At 47.8% G+C, this 16,136-nt stretch overlaps 1 protein-coding gene across 1 annotated transcript in view; it reads right to left on the reverse strand.

Moving 5' to 3' along the window:
* Nucleotides 1-16,136, reverse strand: part of LOC118369857 (disks large homolog 5-like) — a 92,018-nt gene that overhangs the window by 18,970 nt on the left and 56,912 nt on the right. Inside the window, exons 10-24 of the mRNA XM_035754599.2 lie at nucleotides 14,657-14,841; nucleotides 14,267-14,392; nucleotides 11,687-11,819; nucleotides 11,376-11,503; nucleotides 11,090-11,265; nucleotides 10,825-10,928; nucleotides 9,400-9,492; nucleotides 6,819-7,865; nucleotides 6,204-6,324; nucleotides 5,644-5,797; nucleotides 5,001-5,137; nucleotides 4,803-4,892; nucleotides 3,982-4,150; nucleotides 2,393-2,555; nucleotides 233-366 (exon numbers count right to left, since the gene is read on the reverse strand). Coding sequence (XP_035610492.1) covers nucleotides 233-366; nucleotides 2,393-2,555; nucleotides 3,982-4,150; nucleotides 4,803-4,892; nucleotides 5,001-5,137; nucleotides 5,644-5,797; nucleotides 6,204-6,324; nucleotides 6,819-7,865; nucleotides 9,400-9,492; nucleotides 10,825-10,928; nucleotides 11,090-11,265; nucleotides 11,376-11,503; nucleotides 11,687-11,819; nucleotides 14,267-14,392; nucleotides 14,657-14,841 — 2,960 coding nt within the window. The remainder of the gene's footprint in view (nucleotides 1-232; nucleotides 367-2,392; nucleotides 2,556-3,981; nucleotides 4,151-4,802; nucleotides 4,893-5,000; nucleotides 5,138-5,643; nucleotides 5,798-6,203; nucleotides 6,325-6,818; nucleotides 7,866-9,399; nucleotides 9,493-10,824; nucleotides 10,929-11,089; nucleotides 11,266-11,375; nucleotides 11,504-11,686; nucleotides 11,820-14,266; nucleotides 14,393-14,656; nucleotides 14,842-16,136) is intronic.

Consider the following 16,136-nt stretch of genomic DNA (forward strand, 5'->3'; position numbering starts at 1 on the left):
AATAAGATTTATTTTCTTAACTGACTTGCCTAGTTAAATAAAGGTTAAATATTGGTACCATCTATTTAAAAAGTGGTAAATGAGGCCTGTATATTTTATATGACTACGAGATTTGCCATGGCATGTCCTAGGTCAATTTTACACGCCTTTAGAAGTATGAAAGACTGACATTATCTTTGATTACTCGTATATTTATGTAAATTGACCACTGGGAAGAAATGTCATTGTTTACCTGGATCGTGAGGGGTTTCCCAGCTGGTACATGTGGGGGTTGTATTGAGCCATAATGGTGATGGTGTCACACTGCTGACCAATGATCAGCCTGGCCTGCTGCTCTGTGGCATTACGCAGGTTAATACCGTTATACTGGAGGAGAAGAGAAAGTTTAGATGTTATTGAAAAATCCTCACTGAAAATAAACAGCACTTCTCAATTCTACAGGCATTAATAATAATTATTTTTATTTTTTATTATTGAATATTCGAAACTTGCAGTGAAGCCGCTCAACAACTGCATCATACAAGTCATCCAACAGACTTCCATTCAGAGCGACACACAGAAGCATACAGGGTCAATGTCCTGCTCAAGGGCTCGTTGACAGTTCTCCCACCAGGCCAAAAAGCATGAACCTGAGCATGAAGCATGAACCTGACTCTCCTTCACCATTAGAAAACCGTGACAAGTAATCTACTTGAGAACCATTTACTATTCGATGCTATTGCAGTCTGCCACAGGATGTTTTTGTGCTGGTCAAGGGCAGTCAGGTCTGGAGTGAACCAAGGGCTATATCTGTTCTTAGTTCTGCATTTTTTGAACGGAGCATGATTATCTAAGGTGGTGAGGAAGTTACTTTTAAAGAATGACTAGGCATCCTCAACTGACGGGATGAGGTCAATATCCTTCCAGGATACCCGGGCCAGGTCGATTAGAAAGGCCTGCTCGCAGAAGTGTTTTAGGGAGCATTTGACAGTGATGAGGGGTGGTCGTTTGACTGCGGACCCGCAGCGGATACAGGCAATGATCGCTGAGTGATCGCTGTGATCGCTGAGATCCTGGTTGAAGACAGCGGAGGTGTATTTGGAGGGCCAGTTGGTCAGGATAACATCTATGAGGGTGCCCTTGTTTACAGATTTAGGGTTGTACCTGGTGGGTTCCTTGATGATTTGTGTGAGATTGAGGGCATCTAGCTTAGATTGTAGGACTGCCGGGGTGTTAAGCATATCCCAGTTTAGGTCAGCCAACAGAACAAACTCTGAAGCTAGATGGGGGGCGATCAATTCACAAATGGTGTCCAGGGCACAGCTGGGAGCTGAGAGGGGTCGGTAGCAGGCGGCAACAGTGTGAGACTTATTTCTGGAGAGAGTCATTTTTTTAATTAGTAGTTCTGTTTGGGTATGGACCTGGATAGTAGGACAGAACTCTGCAGGCTATCTTTGCAGTAGATTGCAACTCCTCCCCCTTTGGCAGTTCTATCTTGACGGAAAATTTTATAGTTGGGTATGGAAATCTCAGAATTTTTGGTGGCCTTCCTAAGCCAGGATTCAGACACGGCAAGGACATCAGGGTTAGCAGAGTGTGCTTAAGCAGTGAGTAAAACAAACTTAGGGAGGAGGCTTCTGATGTTGACATGCATGAAAGCAAGGCTTTTTCGATCACAGAAGTCAACAAATGAGGGTGCCTGGGGACATGCAGTACCTGGGTTTACCTCCCCATCACCCGCGGAACAGAGGAGGAGTAGTATGAGGGTGCGGCTAAAGGCTATCAAAACTGGTCGCCTTGAGCGTTGGGGACAAAGAATAAAAGGAGCAAATTTCTGGGCATGGTAGAATATATTCAGGGCATAATGCGCAGACAGGGATATGGTGGGGTGCGGGTACAGCGGAGGTAAGCCCGGGCACTGGGTGATGATAAGAAAGGTTGTATCTCTGGACATGCTGGTTTTAATGGGTGAGGTCACCACATGTGTGGGAGGTGGGACAAAGGAGGTATCAGAGGTATGAAGAGTGGAACTAGGGGCTCCATTGTAAACTAAAACAATGAAAATGCCAAGAGTGTGCAAAGCTGTCATCAAGGCAAAGGATGGCTACTTTGAAAAATCTAAAATATATTTTGATTTGTGTAACACTTTTTGGGTTACTATATGATTCCATATGTGTTATTTCATAGTTTTGTTGTCTTCAATTATTCGACAATGTAGAAAATATTAAAAATAAAGAAAAACCCTAGAATTAGTAGGTGTGTACAAAATTTTAACTGGTGCTGTAAATTACTATAATGTTTTATTCCATTAATAGGAATAAACTTCATCACAGAATCACATTGACAATTTCCTCCTGATCTGAAATGTATTTGATCCTTAACCCTGCCAGGAAGAAATTAAACAGGAAGTTACCTCGAGGAGTTGGTCACCGTACTCCAGGCCGGCCTGGTGGGCGATGCTGCCTCCCGTCACCTTGGAGACGAAGATGCCGCCGTTCTCGCCACCGACGATAGAGATGCCCAGAGGCTCCGCCCCTTTGTGAACGATCACGTTCCGAGGTTCCTCCAGGTACGGCCTGATGGGAGGGAGGGATGAGAATAAACATCAGGGCTACATGTCAACTCCCCAATAAGGGTCTGGACAAAAGTAGTGCACTACATAGGGACTAGGGTGCTATGAAACACACATGTTGATTTTCACAATACATAGGCATAGCTCATACACAGAGCCATATTATATTTCACAGGAAGGACCAACAGTCAAAAATAAAATGGACATACAGTGTGCTAAAAGACAAAGAAAAGCAAAAGGTGGTGAGGTGGACCCAGAGGTAGCTTCACACTCTGCATCACGACTAGGATTGCACCCAAACACACAGAGAATGCCATGCCATCTGCAAAAGTTCACAAAACTTCAGTAGCATGCAGCTTCAGTGAGAATGACTTTACACATGAAACAAGGGGCCACGTAATTTCAAACAAGTCCAATCAAACGAACACAATTGAGAGACAGCACACATCAATCTATCAAATCTGGATCAAGAGGAATAGTTGGGCAGGTTTTCTGGATCTTTGTAAACCTAGCATGCACAGACCTGTTTGACTGGAAGGTGGGATTGAGGCCTAACTGCTGTTCGGGTTGAGAAATACCACACAACACATGCTTTATACATCCCAGGTGTCTAGACCAGATCTCGATGGGCTCTCTCCTTGTTACTAGGCCTCAGCGTAGGGGTTGTTTCTGGACAAGCCTGGGTCTCTCTCTTTATCTCACGCATGTTAACAGTAAGAGCATCTGTGTCTGAGGTGGATCCAACGAACCTGAGGCTCCTGAGAGAGGAGAACCTCGGCCTAGCAGCCAGAGGGATCCTCAGAAAAGACCTGTTACGGTACAGAGACCTGGAGACATTTACACACATGGCAGATAGAAGAAACGAGGGAGGAGATGGAGGAGAGAAAAGCAGACAGGGCAGAGGAAGAAAGACAGCAAGGTGGTGAAAAATAGAAAATATGCAGAGGCCAAACAGTTCTGCTGTGATAAGAAAAACAGAAAAATAAACAAGAATACTAGCCTGGTTCCTTCTGTGTGTGCTTTAGCAAATCCTTCTAACATCGTCATTCCACTGGCATAGTCAGGGGAGTTGGCTAAAGCACAAACAGATCTGGGATCAGTCTACAAAGAGAAATGACAGCAGCATACTGCATTTACCAACAGCATTATAACTGATCTATAATCAATGCATCACACACTTCCTATTTGTATTTTTGCCAAACCTCTCATCGAGTACCCTCAGCCTATTCCAGTACATGCACATCTGATTCAACAAATAAAGTACTTGGTGATTATTTGACCAATTGAATCATGTGTTCTAGTACTGGAACAGAGTCACCACATAGAACTGCTGGTGGCAGGAGGTACTACAGACATGGTTTTACACCTTCCTGCCCTTTTCAAAATCATTCTTATTTTTTCCCCCACTTGTCTCATCTTTTCCTTCCTACCGGTCTTTCCTCCGCTCTCCTATTGGCACAGGGCTGACGGAGAATCTGGGCAGGGTGGAGATAGAGCTCTGTGATTGGCTGCTAGCAAAGGAGGACGTCTCCAGGTTGAGAGGTGAGTGGGGTGGAGTGATGAGGCTGGGGCTGCTGCACTCTGAATGGGACAGGGAGCCTGGAGGCGAGGGACCGGGGAGAGACGAAGGGAGAGGGGGGAGAAGAGAGGGGAAGAAACTTAAAATGAGATGAGAATGTACTTAATCAATCCCAAAAGGAAAATGTGTTTGTCATTCTTACAACCGCAGTAAAAACAATTAAAATGCTCAAAACAGTTCAAACATGGTAGTATGACGAGAGGGAGAGAATTGGTCCATAGTTCCAGTATCATTTCTCAGAGAGGTAATCAGGTTGGAAATACCAGACACAAGCATGTTCACCCCCAGCTTTAACTTCGAGGGACCGAAAATCTATACGATTAACCAAGTGTTTCCCTGAGTTTAGTGTTATGACTCTTTTTGTCCCCCCTCTTTCAGCAGTAAATCACAGCACCTTTAAATGAGCTGCTAACAGGGCTGTCACATTCTCCTCCGAGAATACATGAGCGTAGTCAGCTGTTTGACTTGGAATAAGTTCTTTAGTTGAGTGGAAAATCAGTGCTCTAAAGGCCCATTGGGTCAAGCGTCAGAAAATATTGGTAGAGATGCCCAATATTCAGGGAACAGGAATCTTAAAAGTTAATACATTCATTCATCCATCCAGCCATTTGTTTGTTCAATCATCCATCCATGCATAAATTAATCCGTTCATTGCTCTATCCATGCATGTACCTCTGTCAGAGCCCAGCATGGACCGTGGGTAGCGGGGAGTGGAGGGGATCTTTATCCTCTCTGTCCGGTACTGGACGTTACTGGAACAACCTGATGGAATAGAGGAAAAGTCCATGAGTGTGTGTGTGTGTGTAAGCATGTACTGTATAATATGAGTGTTGTGTGTGTGTGGCATGCGTGGGTGACGGACTGACTGACCAAGGCCCAGGCGAGCACTGGAGGGTAGTGAGTTGGTACCATGGGAGGTGCTGCTGCTGCGTGACGAGGACGATGAGTAGTCTGCTGCTGGACGTTTCTGGCTGAGGTCCAGGCTCAGACGACCCTGGTGCTGCGGACTGACACACACACACTCTAACTACATAACTCATGGGTTGCACTTAGCGTCATTTACGCATGCCATTGTTATAAAATGCATCTTGAGGACTGGTGCACGACTGAACTCAATACATTCTCAAACCGGAAGACATTTCAAAAGAAGGCAACTAATTAGTAGAAAAACCTTTGGTCATCACTGTAATGTCGTCACAGACTTCACATGTTGTTCAACGTTAGCTAGCTAGCTAAGATTGAGGGGAGAGCATTTAACCTAGCTAACATTAGCATTGCTAGGTATTTTTAACAAACTTTCCTTACTAATAGCAACCTTGCCATCTGTCTAAAGTAAATTTGACTACATTATAATGATGACCAAGTTGTTTCCTACGAATTATTTGCCTACTTCAGCAATGGCATCATATTTTTAAGCCACTATACTGTAATTTAGACCAAACAGTCATTTGCCCCCATAACAATGACTGGGCATCTTGGTTTTCGGGGCAGTTATTCTGTCTGGGGTAGTTACCTGTGGTGTTGGTTGTTGTGCTGGTGTTGGCAGATCTGGGAGGAGACAGAGGGACAGTTGTTGGTGTGGACTCTGTGGCTGCGGACTGTGTATACTGGGTTCCTCATCACAGCAGTCACTGCTGGACACGGGGCCAGGCCACGATGGGCCGAATCTGACAACACAACACACACTGGTTTGAGAACATTACCACACTGGTTAGATGGGAGGAACACACTGGTTAGATGGGAGGAACACACTGGTTAGATGGGAGGAACACACTGGTTAGATGGGAGGAACGGTTAAGAGCATTGGGCCAGTAATTCGCTGGTTCCAATTCCCAAGCGGACAATGTGGAAAAATCTTCCATTCTGCTCTTGAGCAAGGCAGTTGACCCCCAAGAACAACTGCTCCCCGGGCTCTGAGGACATGGATGTTGATTAAGGCAGCCCCCCGCACCTCTCTGATTGAGGGGTTGGGTAAATGCAGGAGACGCATTTCAGTTGAATGCATTCAATTGTACAACTGACTAGGTATCCCCTTTTCTTTTTGATGCGTGCGTGCGTGTGTGAGAGACTCACTTGCAGACAAGGTACCGTTGTAGACTGTGGAGCCGAAGCCCACACTCTGTCTGTGGAAGCGGTTGGGGGAGGAGCGAAGCATCTCTCTGGGCTCTGGAGAGTGGTCATCATTGGAGTAGCTCTTGTGATTGACAGATACAGAAATCAATTAGTTTAATGATGATAAACAGAAACAGCAGGTGAATAAGGAGAAGAACCCATTTCAGAGTGTTGGGATGACAATCACAGTTCAATAACCAGGAGCAGAAAAAGGAAGAGGAGACTAAAGGAGCCTTTTGAGAGTGTTGGGACGGGACCACAGCCCCTGGCTCAGCACTGTGAGACATGGTCTGCTTATTACCTGGAACTCTGTGCAGAAGTATCAAGCAGTTTCTCTCTTTGTGTTTTGAGACATAAGACGCATCTCTATAGTCTTAAGTGGCATCCTCTCCTCTACTCGATCACAGTTGATGTTAAACATAGTCTTGGAAGGTGCACGCAACATAAGAGGGTGCCTTCACCTGTTCAGTTCTTTAACGTCACTGTAGATGGAGGAGAGGAAGCCTTTAGGGTAGACTATTGTGACCGGCCCTTGTGAAAAGCACTATAGATAGCATCACATTTTAACAAACTGACCTGGAAGGAGGGCAGGGTGATGGACTGGGGGGTCATCCTACGTCTGAGCGCTGGGGCAGATTTAGGGCGGGGCCTCTTTACCTCAGGCTCCTCACCCCGGGTTCGACCAATGTCCTCGTCACATGACTTCCTCTGTGTCAGGACCTTCCCTTCCAGGAAGTAGTGGTTCCCGTTCCTGTCCCTCTCTCGTTCCCCACTGCTCTCCCCCATAACCATGGCAACAGCCTCCCCTTTGCCCCCGTCGGAGGTAAGCGTGCAGTCGGAAGCAGAGCTGCTCTGCTGTTTGTGTTTGAATTTGAACGAATCGTTGCGGGTGGGCGGAGTCGGAGGTGTGGGTGTGGCCGTAGAGGAGGAGGAGAGAGACTCCATCTTGGAGGGCTGCGGGGAGTGGGCCACCAGCTGACTGGACGACAGGAACTCCATCTTGGAAGACTGGGGCGCAGTCTCAGGCCGTGGTTTGAAGGCATCCGGGTTGAAGATAGACTTCCTCTGTTTGGGCGACTTGAAGATGGACAGTTGGGTCGGAGTCATCGCTGTGGTCGTATCCACGGCGACGGACATCCCACCTACGATCACCTTGGGCCAGGTACCACTACTTTGCTTCCTCTCCAGCGTGGTCTCCATGGTGATGCAGTCGGCAGGTTTAGAGGGGTCATAGGTGATGGGGGGTGGGGGAGCACTGGCATAGGGGGACCCAGAGCAGCACTCCTGAAAGGCGCTGGAGCCGTAGCGGCCTGGGGGACCCAGACTGAGGTCAGAGGACGGCCGAAGGCTGGTTGAGTGGAGAGACACCATGGAAAAGGGCTTCCTGATGTCCCCGTACACCCCCGTCCCCTCCTCAGGTTCACCTGCCCCACCCTTCCTCCTCTCTCCAGGGATGTTGACGTTACTACCCCCCCCTCCTGTGTCGGGGCAGAAGATGTCTGTCTGCGTGGAGCTGTTGTGTTTGAGGCTGTTCCTGGAGAGTACCTCGGAGAGACGGCCGTTGGACGATGACTCCCGCAGGCTCTCGAAGATGCTCTGGCCCGACGAACTGTGAGGAAAGAACTGGGGACATAAGAGGATAGAGGACAGAGAAAGAGGTGTGTTAGGAATAGTGAACACTTTCCCCCCGAAAAAAAGTATTACACTATCCTGATCCTGCATATATCAATGATGTTGCTCTTGCCGCGGGCGATTCCCTGATCCACCTCTACGCAGACGACACCATTCTGTATACTTCTGGCCCTTCCTTGGACACTGTGCTATCTAACCTCCAAACAAGCTTCAATGCCATACAACACTCCTTCCGTGGCCTCCAACGGCTCTTAAACGCTAGTAAAAACCAAATGCATCCTTTTCAACCGTTCGCTGCCTGCACGACTAGCATCACCACCCTGGATGGTTCCGACCTAGAATATGTGGACATCTATAAGTACCTAGGTGTCTGGCTAGACTGTAAACTCTCCTTCCAGACTCATATCAAACATCTCCAATCCAAAATCGGCTTTCTATTTCGCAACAAAGCCTCCTTCACTCACGCCGCCAAACTTACCATAGTAAAACTGACTATCCTACCGATCCTCGACTTCGGCGATGTCATCTACAAAATAACTTCCAATAATCTACTCGGCAAACTGGATGCAGTTTATCACACTGCCATCCATTTTGTTACTAAAGCACCTTATACCACCCACCACTGCGACCTGTATGCTCTAGTCGGCTGGCCCTCGCTACATATTCGTCGCCAGACCCACTGGCTCCAGGTCATCTACAAGTCCATGCTAGGTAAAGCTCTGCCTTATCTCAGTTCACGATGGCAACACCCACCCGTAGCACACGCTCCAGCAGGTGTATCTCACTGATCATCCCTAAAGCCAACACCTCATTTGGCTGCCTTTCCTTCCAGTTCTCTGCTGCCTGTGACTGGAACGAATTGCAAAAATCGTTGAAGTTGGAGACTTTTATCTCCCTCACCAACTTCAAACATCTGCTATCTGAGCAGCTAACCGATCGCTGCAGCTGTACATACAGTAGTCCATTGGTAAATAGCCCACCCAGTTTACCTACCTCATGCCCATACTGTTTTTATTTATTTACTTTTCTGCTCTTTTGCACACCAGTATCTCTACCTGCACATGACCATCTGATCATTTATCACTCCAGTGTTAATCTGCTAAATTGTAATTATTCGCCTACCTCCTCATGCCTTTTGCACACAATGTATATAGACTGTTTTTTGTTTAAATGTTTTTTATTTTTTATTCTGTGTTATTGACTTGTTTATTGTTTACTCCATGTGTAACTCTGTGTTGTCTGTTCACACTGCTATGCTTTATCTTGGCCAGGTCGCAGTTGTAAATGAGAACTCTCAACTAGCCTACCTGGTTAAATAAAGGTGAAATGAATCAAATAAAATAAGGTTGTTGCAGACTCAAGGATAACTAAAATGCAAGACCAGTTTGCGGTAAAGTTTAGATTAACCTTCAAGTCAAAGCCCTATCCTAAATGAGAACGTTATGTGGCACCACACTGGCTGGAGGAGAACTTTAAGCCACTGCGTATTGAAGGAGCTTAGTACAAGGGGCTAGTTTAGATTCACCTTCATGAGAGAGAGGCTTAGAGAGTCCCTACAGTTCCTCAGCAGAGTCTCGCACTCCGTCACCGACTTGTTGTCCAGAGCGATGCCGTTGATCTGGGGAAAACAGAGGACACGCTCAGAAAAACACTACTCAAACTACACCTTTCTCAAACACACGTTCTCCTAGGTTGAGAATGAACCTAACCCTAAGAGATTCTCTGTCCCCGAAGAACAGTGCTAGAGACTGCATTCTGCCTTCCTTCCTGCTGCAGCGGCTCTTCTATCAGAAACGCGGGCCAGCGGCTCTTCTATCAGAAATGCAATTCACACATTTCAATGAGAATAGGACTGAGGCGAATTATAATAAAATACTGTGGAGGGGAGAGGGGCGCAGGGAGGGAAAAGAGTATTTTCTAAAAAGAGGTCAGACTAGTGAATATTTAACACTACTGTTTGAAGCAGTTTATTCCATCTGTGGGACTGACAGCTTAGTCTGAAACATTGGAGTAATGAGCATTAGTATATGCAGATTGTGCACTGACAGCATGTCGCTCTAGGGTCAGCGCGTTCAAGTCCTTTCCCTACTAACATCATTAAACATCTACCGTATATGCGAAATATAACCTGCTACATTCATTAACAACTACAAGGACATCGTATAAGATGATACACAACCATGATTGACATCTGCAGGCATCTGATCCAACAGTCGCTAATCACTAACACTGAGCAGTCATCTCCCATATCAGCTACTCTGACTTTACTATTTAAGGTGAGAGTATCAACTGGGTGTATCCCAAATGGCACCCTAAGCCCGATATAGTGCATTACTTTTGACCTTGGCCTAATGTGCTCTGGTTAGAAACAGTGCTGCATGTAGGGAGTAATAGGGTGCACTACTGTGACACAGCCCTGGTCTGCCATTAGAGGTGAGTGGGGAGACATTAAGCCCAGTAGCTTTATTAAGTAGTAGAGCTTCACCGTCAGGATCTGGAGGATTATGCTTTCTGCTGCAGTTGGTGGATCATGATTAGAGAGCAGGTCATTCTGCTAGGTAGAGTGATGACTGGCTATGATTCTGTCTGCCACTAAGTCACTAGAGACATACATGGAACAGGGGTGAAATCAGGTGAAGGAAAAGGAGGGAGAGGTTGGAAGATAATGGATTAGAAGAACAGGAGGAGAAGAGGAGGAGAAGAGCAGGAGAAGAAGAGGAGTATTGCAGGAGAAGAAGAGGAGTAGAACAGGAGAAGAAGAGGAATAGAGCAGGAGAAGAAGAGGAGTAGAACAGGAGAAGAGGAGTAGAACAGGAGGAGTAGATGTAGACGTGGGAGGAGTAGACGTGGGAGGAGATGGAGGATGAAAAGAGGTGGTGGAGAAGAAGAGGAGGAGTAGATGTGGGAGGAGGTGGAGGATGAACAGAGGTGTAGGAGAAGAAGGACTCACAGCGATAAGTCTGTCTCCGACTGTCAGAGATCCCTCCCTGGCAGCAGGACTCCCCTGGACCAGGGCCGTCACAAACACGCCACTCTCCAGACCTATACCGCTGTCTGGATTAGAGAAGGATAGAGGACAAAGATATAAAAGCCATATCCACTAGATGGAATATTATTAAAAGGGATGCATCATAAGGCAGAGTTCAATATGGAAGGTGCCAGAACACTCATTACCAACGTTAATTCTAAATAGAGTTTGTCAAAAAAGTTGATACCTTTGTGTCCGATTAGGTTGATGTGTATGGGGGTGACCAGCCTCCCTCCCAGAGACTTCCTCCTGCGCACCACCATGTTGATCAGTCCGCCTCCATTAAGCACCGCGTTCACCACCTGCTTCCTGTCCTTATTGGTCAAATTCACATCATTTAACTTCAGCAGCCAATCGTTCACTCTGAAAAGCAGGAAGTGAAAACGTGTTATTGGAGATGAGGAAAGAACAGGTTGTGTTGAGTAATGTTAAAAGTAACTGATGGAAAAGTTTTTTAAAAATCGGAGAATTACCTTAACCTTCCATCTGCAATACTTCCTCTGTCAACTCTTGTTACAAATATTCCACAATCTCCTGGTAAATACGGATCGTTTACCCCTTCTGCTATGTCAAACCCAAGTGCCTTCAAATCCATGTCATCCTGCAGGAAAACATCTAAGTTTAATACACTGGTTTTCTATACATCGGTTCAGAGACAATGTATTTACCAGGATTTGGAAATCAAGTTATCAAAGTATGAAATCAGTCAATCGAGCCATCAATACATCCACGCAAATAATAATTCAATTAAATCGATAAGAGTAGTTGATGTCTCTAGACTGACCCTGTCCTTCTCAAACTCCACCACCTCAGTCTCCCACTCCAGAGAGTCTGTGTCGATAGCCGAATCATGGGAGCTGTGTGCCATCAGCTGACAGAACCTTGCCTCCTTGTCCAGCTGGCTCTCCATCTTCTCTCTGAACACAGTGACAAGACACAGGTCAGGAAGTGATAACAAAGTATGTGTGGATGGCTGGGTGTTGTTTCGAAGCATCTGGAAGTTGGAGAATTTAACATTTTTCAAACACCTGAAATAGCTTTTTCCTGCCATCTAGATTTATAATCATTATGCTACCTAGAGAATATGTCACATTTTCCAAATATCTAAGCCTCTCTCTTGATCGGTCTGAGTCCTCCTGACTGGTGGTTCTTTATTAAACAAAATACATTTGCTTCTCTGGTAAAATCTAGGTAACACATTCAAAAGAAAGTGAGACTTACTCAGCAAATTTAGTTATTGCTCGTTTTTCTAAAGTCTACCAACCTTGCCAGCAGGCATGCCAGCTAAGATTGAGTAGCTATCTTGTCTAAACTAACTTGATTGTTAGCCTGAAATTGGTTCTTGGTAGCTAGTTATGAAGTTGGGAAAATATGTGGGCTAGCTAAAGCCAACTTTAGAAAATTGCTAGGTGGCTAGTAGCATATACAACAAAAAAAAAATCAGGACAAGTCTGAGGGGGCAAGTACCCCTGTGCCTCCTATGGGCATGACGCCTCTGCACACAAGTCATGAAGTGACATCCCAGAGCTGACTAACATTAGCCACTAGCCCTGCAAAACGAGTGTTGGCAGTGGTGAGCTACAATCCTGCAATCACGAGGTGTGATGTAAAAAAACAATCAGATTACCCACATGATCTCTGCGTAGTAGGCTACCAGAGTTTTTCAACCTTTGCTTAGTATTAGCACGCTAAAGTAGCTAGCTGACTGTGCTGTTGTGATCATTTCCATCTGCTTGGAGCCTTCCTCCCAATCCCTCTGAAGGGTATCGCTCCTTGGCCCTTCTTTGGTAGCCAACTCAGCCGTCAATCGGTAAGTCTCTGCTCTCTCTTTTTGTGTGTGTTCTGTAGGTTCCTGCCTGTGCTAGACTAGTTGGTGTTGTACTCTGGCCTACTAGCCATGTTGACCATGGTTGGTTGGCTAGCTAGCTAGCGTCTGCAGGCTGACGGGGCTAGCGTCTGCAGGCTGACGGGGCTAGCGTCTGCAGGCTGACGGGGCTAGCGTCTGCAGGCTGACGGGGCTAGCGTCTGCAGGCTGACGGGGCTAGCGTCTGCAGGCTGACGGGGCTAGCGTCTGCAGGCTAACGGGGCTAGCGTCTGCAGGCTAACGGGGCTAGCGTCTGCAGGCTAAAGGGGCTAGCGTCTGCAGGCTAACGGGGCTAGCGTCTGCAGGCTAACGGGGCTAGCGTCTGCAGGCTGACGGGGCTAGCGTCTGCAGGCTGACGGGGCTAGCGTCTGCAGGCTGACGGGGCTAGCGTCTGCAGGCTGACGGGGCTAGCGTCTGCAGGCTGACGGGGCTAGCGTCTGCAGGCTAACGGGGCTAGCGTCTGCAGGCTGACGGGGCTAGCGTCTGCAGGCTGACGGGGCTAGCGTCTGCAGGCTGACGGGGCTAGCGTCTGCAGGCTGACGGGGCTAGCGTCTGCAGGCTGACGGGGCTAGCGTCTGCAGGCTGACGGGGCTAGCGTCTGCAGGCTGACGGGCTAGCGTCTGCAGGCTAACGGGGCTAGCGTCTGCAGGCTAACGGGCAGGTCTGCAGGCTAACGGGGCTAGCGTCTGCAGGCTAACGGGGCTAGCGTCTGCAGGCTAAAGGGGCTAGCGTCTGCAGGCTAAAGGGCTAGCGTCTGCAGGCTAACGGGGCTAGCGTCTGCAGGCTGACGGGGCTAGCGTCTGCAGGCTGACGGGCTAGCGTCTGCAGGCTGACGGGCTAGCGTCTGCAGGCTGACGGGCTAGCGTCTGCAGGCTGACGGGGCTAGCGTCTGCAGGCTGACGGGGCTAGCGTCTGCAGGCTGACGGGGCTAGCGTCTGCAGGCTGACGGGGCTAGCGTCTGCAGGCTGACGGGGCTAGCGTCTGCAGGCTGACGGGGCTAGCGTCTGCAGGCTGACGGGGCTAGCGTCTGCAGGCTGACGTCTGCAGGAATTCTGATCGGAAAATAGAAAAGTGAGGTGTAACTTTGATGCGTATAATAACGCAAATCCATACATTCATTGTAGTTGCGTTTATGCTACCTACCATTTAAAGATGCTGCAAGTCCAGCAAGTCAAAAAAGCAGTAGCAAGATCATATTCTGCAGTGTGTAAAAGAAAGTTTGAAGGAGAAACTGGCCTACGGTGGCTGACTGTCACTAAGATACATTATGTCCTTATGAGGCAGGCCTAGAGGGGGTCGTTGACTTGAAAGTCTAAATCTTACTATTTTCTTCTTCGTCACAAGGAAGGAGGTCGACCTCTCAAAGTCACAAGAAACAGAAAGAATTTAAAGTGGCAGTCACACACTGACCAGTAGAGGGAGATGTTCACATCAATACAGAGGGGATGAGAAAGTTGAAAGTGCTTGTGTGTGTGTGTGTATAAAGACTCAGGGACTCACTTGAATTCTTTCAGTTCCCGTGACGAGTCGTTCTTCTGCTTCCTCATGTCGTCAAGGTTACGCAGGGCGTCGGCCAGATCGCTGACTGCCCGGTCCCTCTCCCTACGCAGGTTATCACACAGCGTCCTGGTGGGGCAGGATATGGCATCGTCAAGCATCAGCACAGTTTAGTCTGTTAATATTCCTTGCATCCCCTCTCCTTGCTGCCATGTCAAAACGCATTGGGGAAGATCCGAGGTTCCCCCTCTCTGACCATTTACTCCAATGCATTTTCAGAAGGGGGCAAGGAGAGAAGATACAAGGAATCGAATAAAGACTAATTAAGAGAGAGTCTACCCCACCTTTTCTTTTCCCTCTCTCCATCCTCCCTTCTCTCTCCCCTGTACTCACCGTATGCTCTCTCTCTCTGCCACTATTTTGTCTCTCTCCTGGAAGGCCCAGTCACGTCGACACTTGGCCACCTCAGCCTCCTGCGTGGCCTCCTTCAGCTCCTGGGACATGGCTTCGTACTGCTTCCGCAACACCTCCATCTCCTTGTTGACACGCTCTATCTCCAGGGTGGTAGAATCTTGTTTCTGTCAAACACGCACACACAGGAGACACGGACACACACACAGGAGACACGGACACACACACAGGAGACACGGACACACAGGAGACGCACACACAGGAGACGCGGACACACGCACACACAGGAGACACAGACACAAGAGAAAAGAGGACACACAGGAGACGCACACACAGGAGACGCGGACACACGCACACACAGAGACAAGAGAAAAGAGGACACACAGGAGACGCACACACAGGAGACACGGACACAAGAGAAAAGAGGACACACAGGAGACGCGGACACGCGCACACACAGGAGACACAGACACAAGAGAAAAGAGGACACACAGGAGACGCACACACACAGACACAAGAGAAAAGAGGACACACAGGAGACGCGGACACGCGCACACACAGGAGACACAGACACAAGAGGACACAAGGAGAGGACACACAGGAGACACAGACACGAGAAAAGAGGACACACAGGAGACGCGGACACGCACACACAGGAGACACAGACACAAGAGAAAAGAGGACACAGAGGAGACGCGGACAGACACAGGAGACACAGACAAAGAGGACACACAGGAGACGCACACACAGGAGACACGGACACAAGAGAAAAGAGGACACACAGGAGACGCGGACACACGCACACACAGAGACAAGAGAAAAGAGGACACACAGGAGACGCACACACAGGAGACACGGACACAAGAGAAAAGAGGACACACAGGAGACGCGGACACGCGCACACACAGGAGACACAGACACAAGAGAAAAGAGGACACACAGGAGACGCGGACACGCGCACACACAGGAGACACAGACACAAGAGAAAAGAGGACACACAGGAGACACAGTTAGTCAGTCACTTTCAGTACATGCAACTTCAACAGATCGAACCCAAATTTCCAGAAACTTTCCAAAGGTTCCCAGGTTTCTCAGTAATCCCAGTTGGAGAATACCCACAATCAGAAGGAAATAACCAGAGAGGAAATCCTCCAACTGGTATTTCTAACACAATATTTTAAAGGTGAACTCAGCGATACGACGTAGATATAGAAAGTAAACAGCATAGTGGGTCAATTTAGAGGGTTGAAGCGAGGCTCAACTTCTCAGTCGTTTTGGTCTCCTGGCGTCCACGCTGTGACAGCATGACGCGAACATGTGCACATGCGCAGAAACTGTGTGTGCCTGTGTGAGAGCGAAGTCTTGCATCTCGCTCATCTCAATATCTCCAGTGCTGCTCGTGGCAATGTCATTTCGCTGAGTCGGCATCCCGACTATTTAAAATGTATTTTATCTTGGGATT

Source organism: Oncorhynchus keta, chromosome 36 (assembly GCF_023373465.1).
Source record: "Oncorhynchus keta strain PuntledgeMale-10-30-2019 chromosome 36, Oket_V2, whole genome shotgun sequence".
NCBI lineage: Eukaryota > Metazoa > Chordata > Actinopteri > Salmoniformes > Salmonidae > Oncorhynchus > Oncorhynchus keta.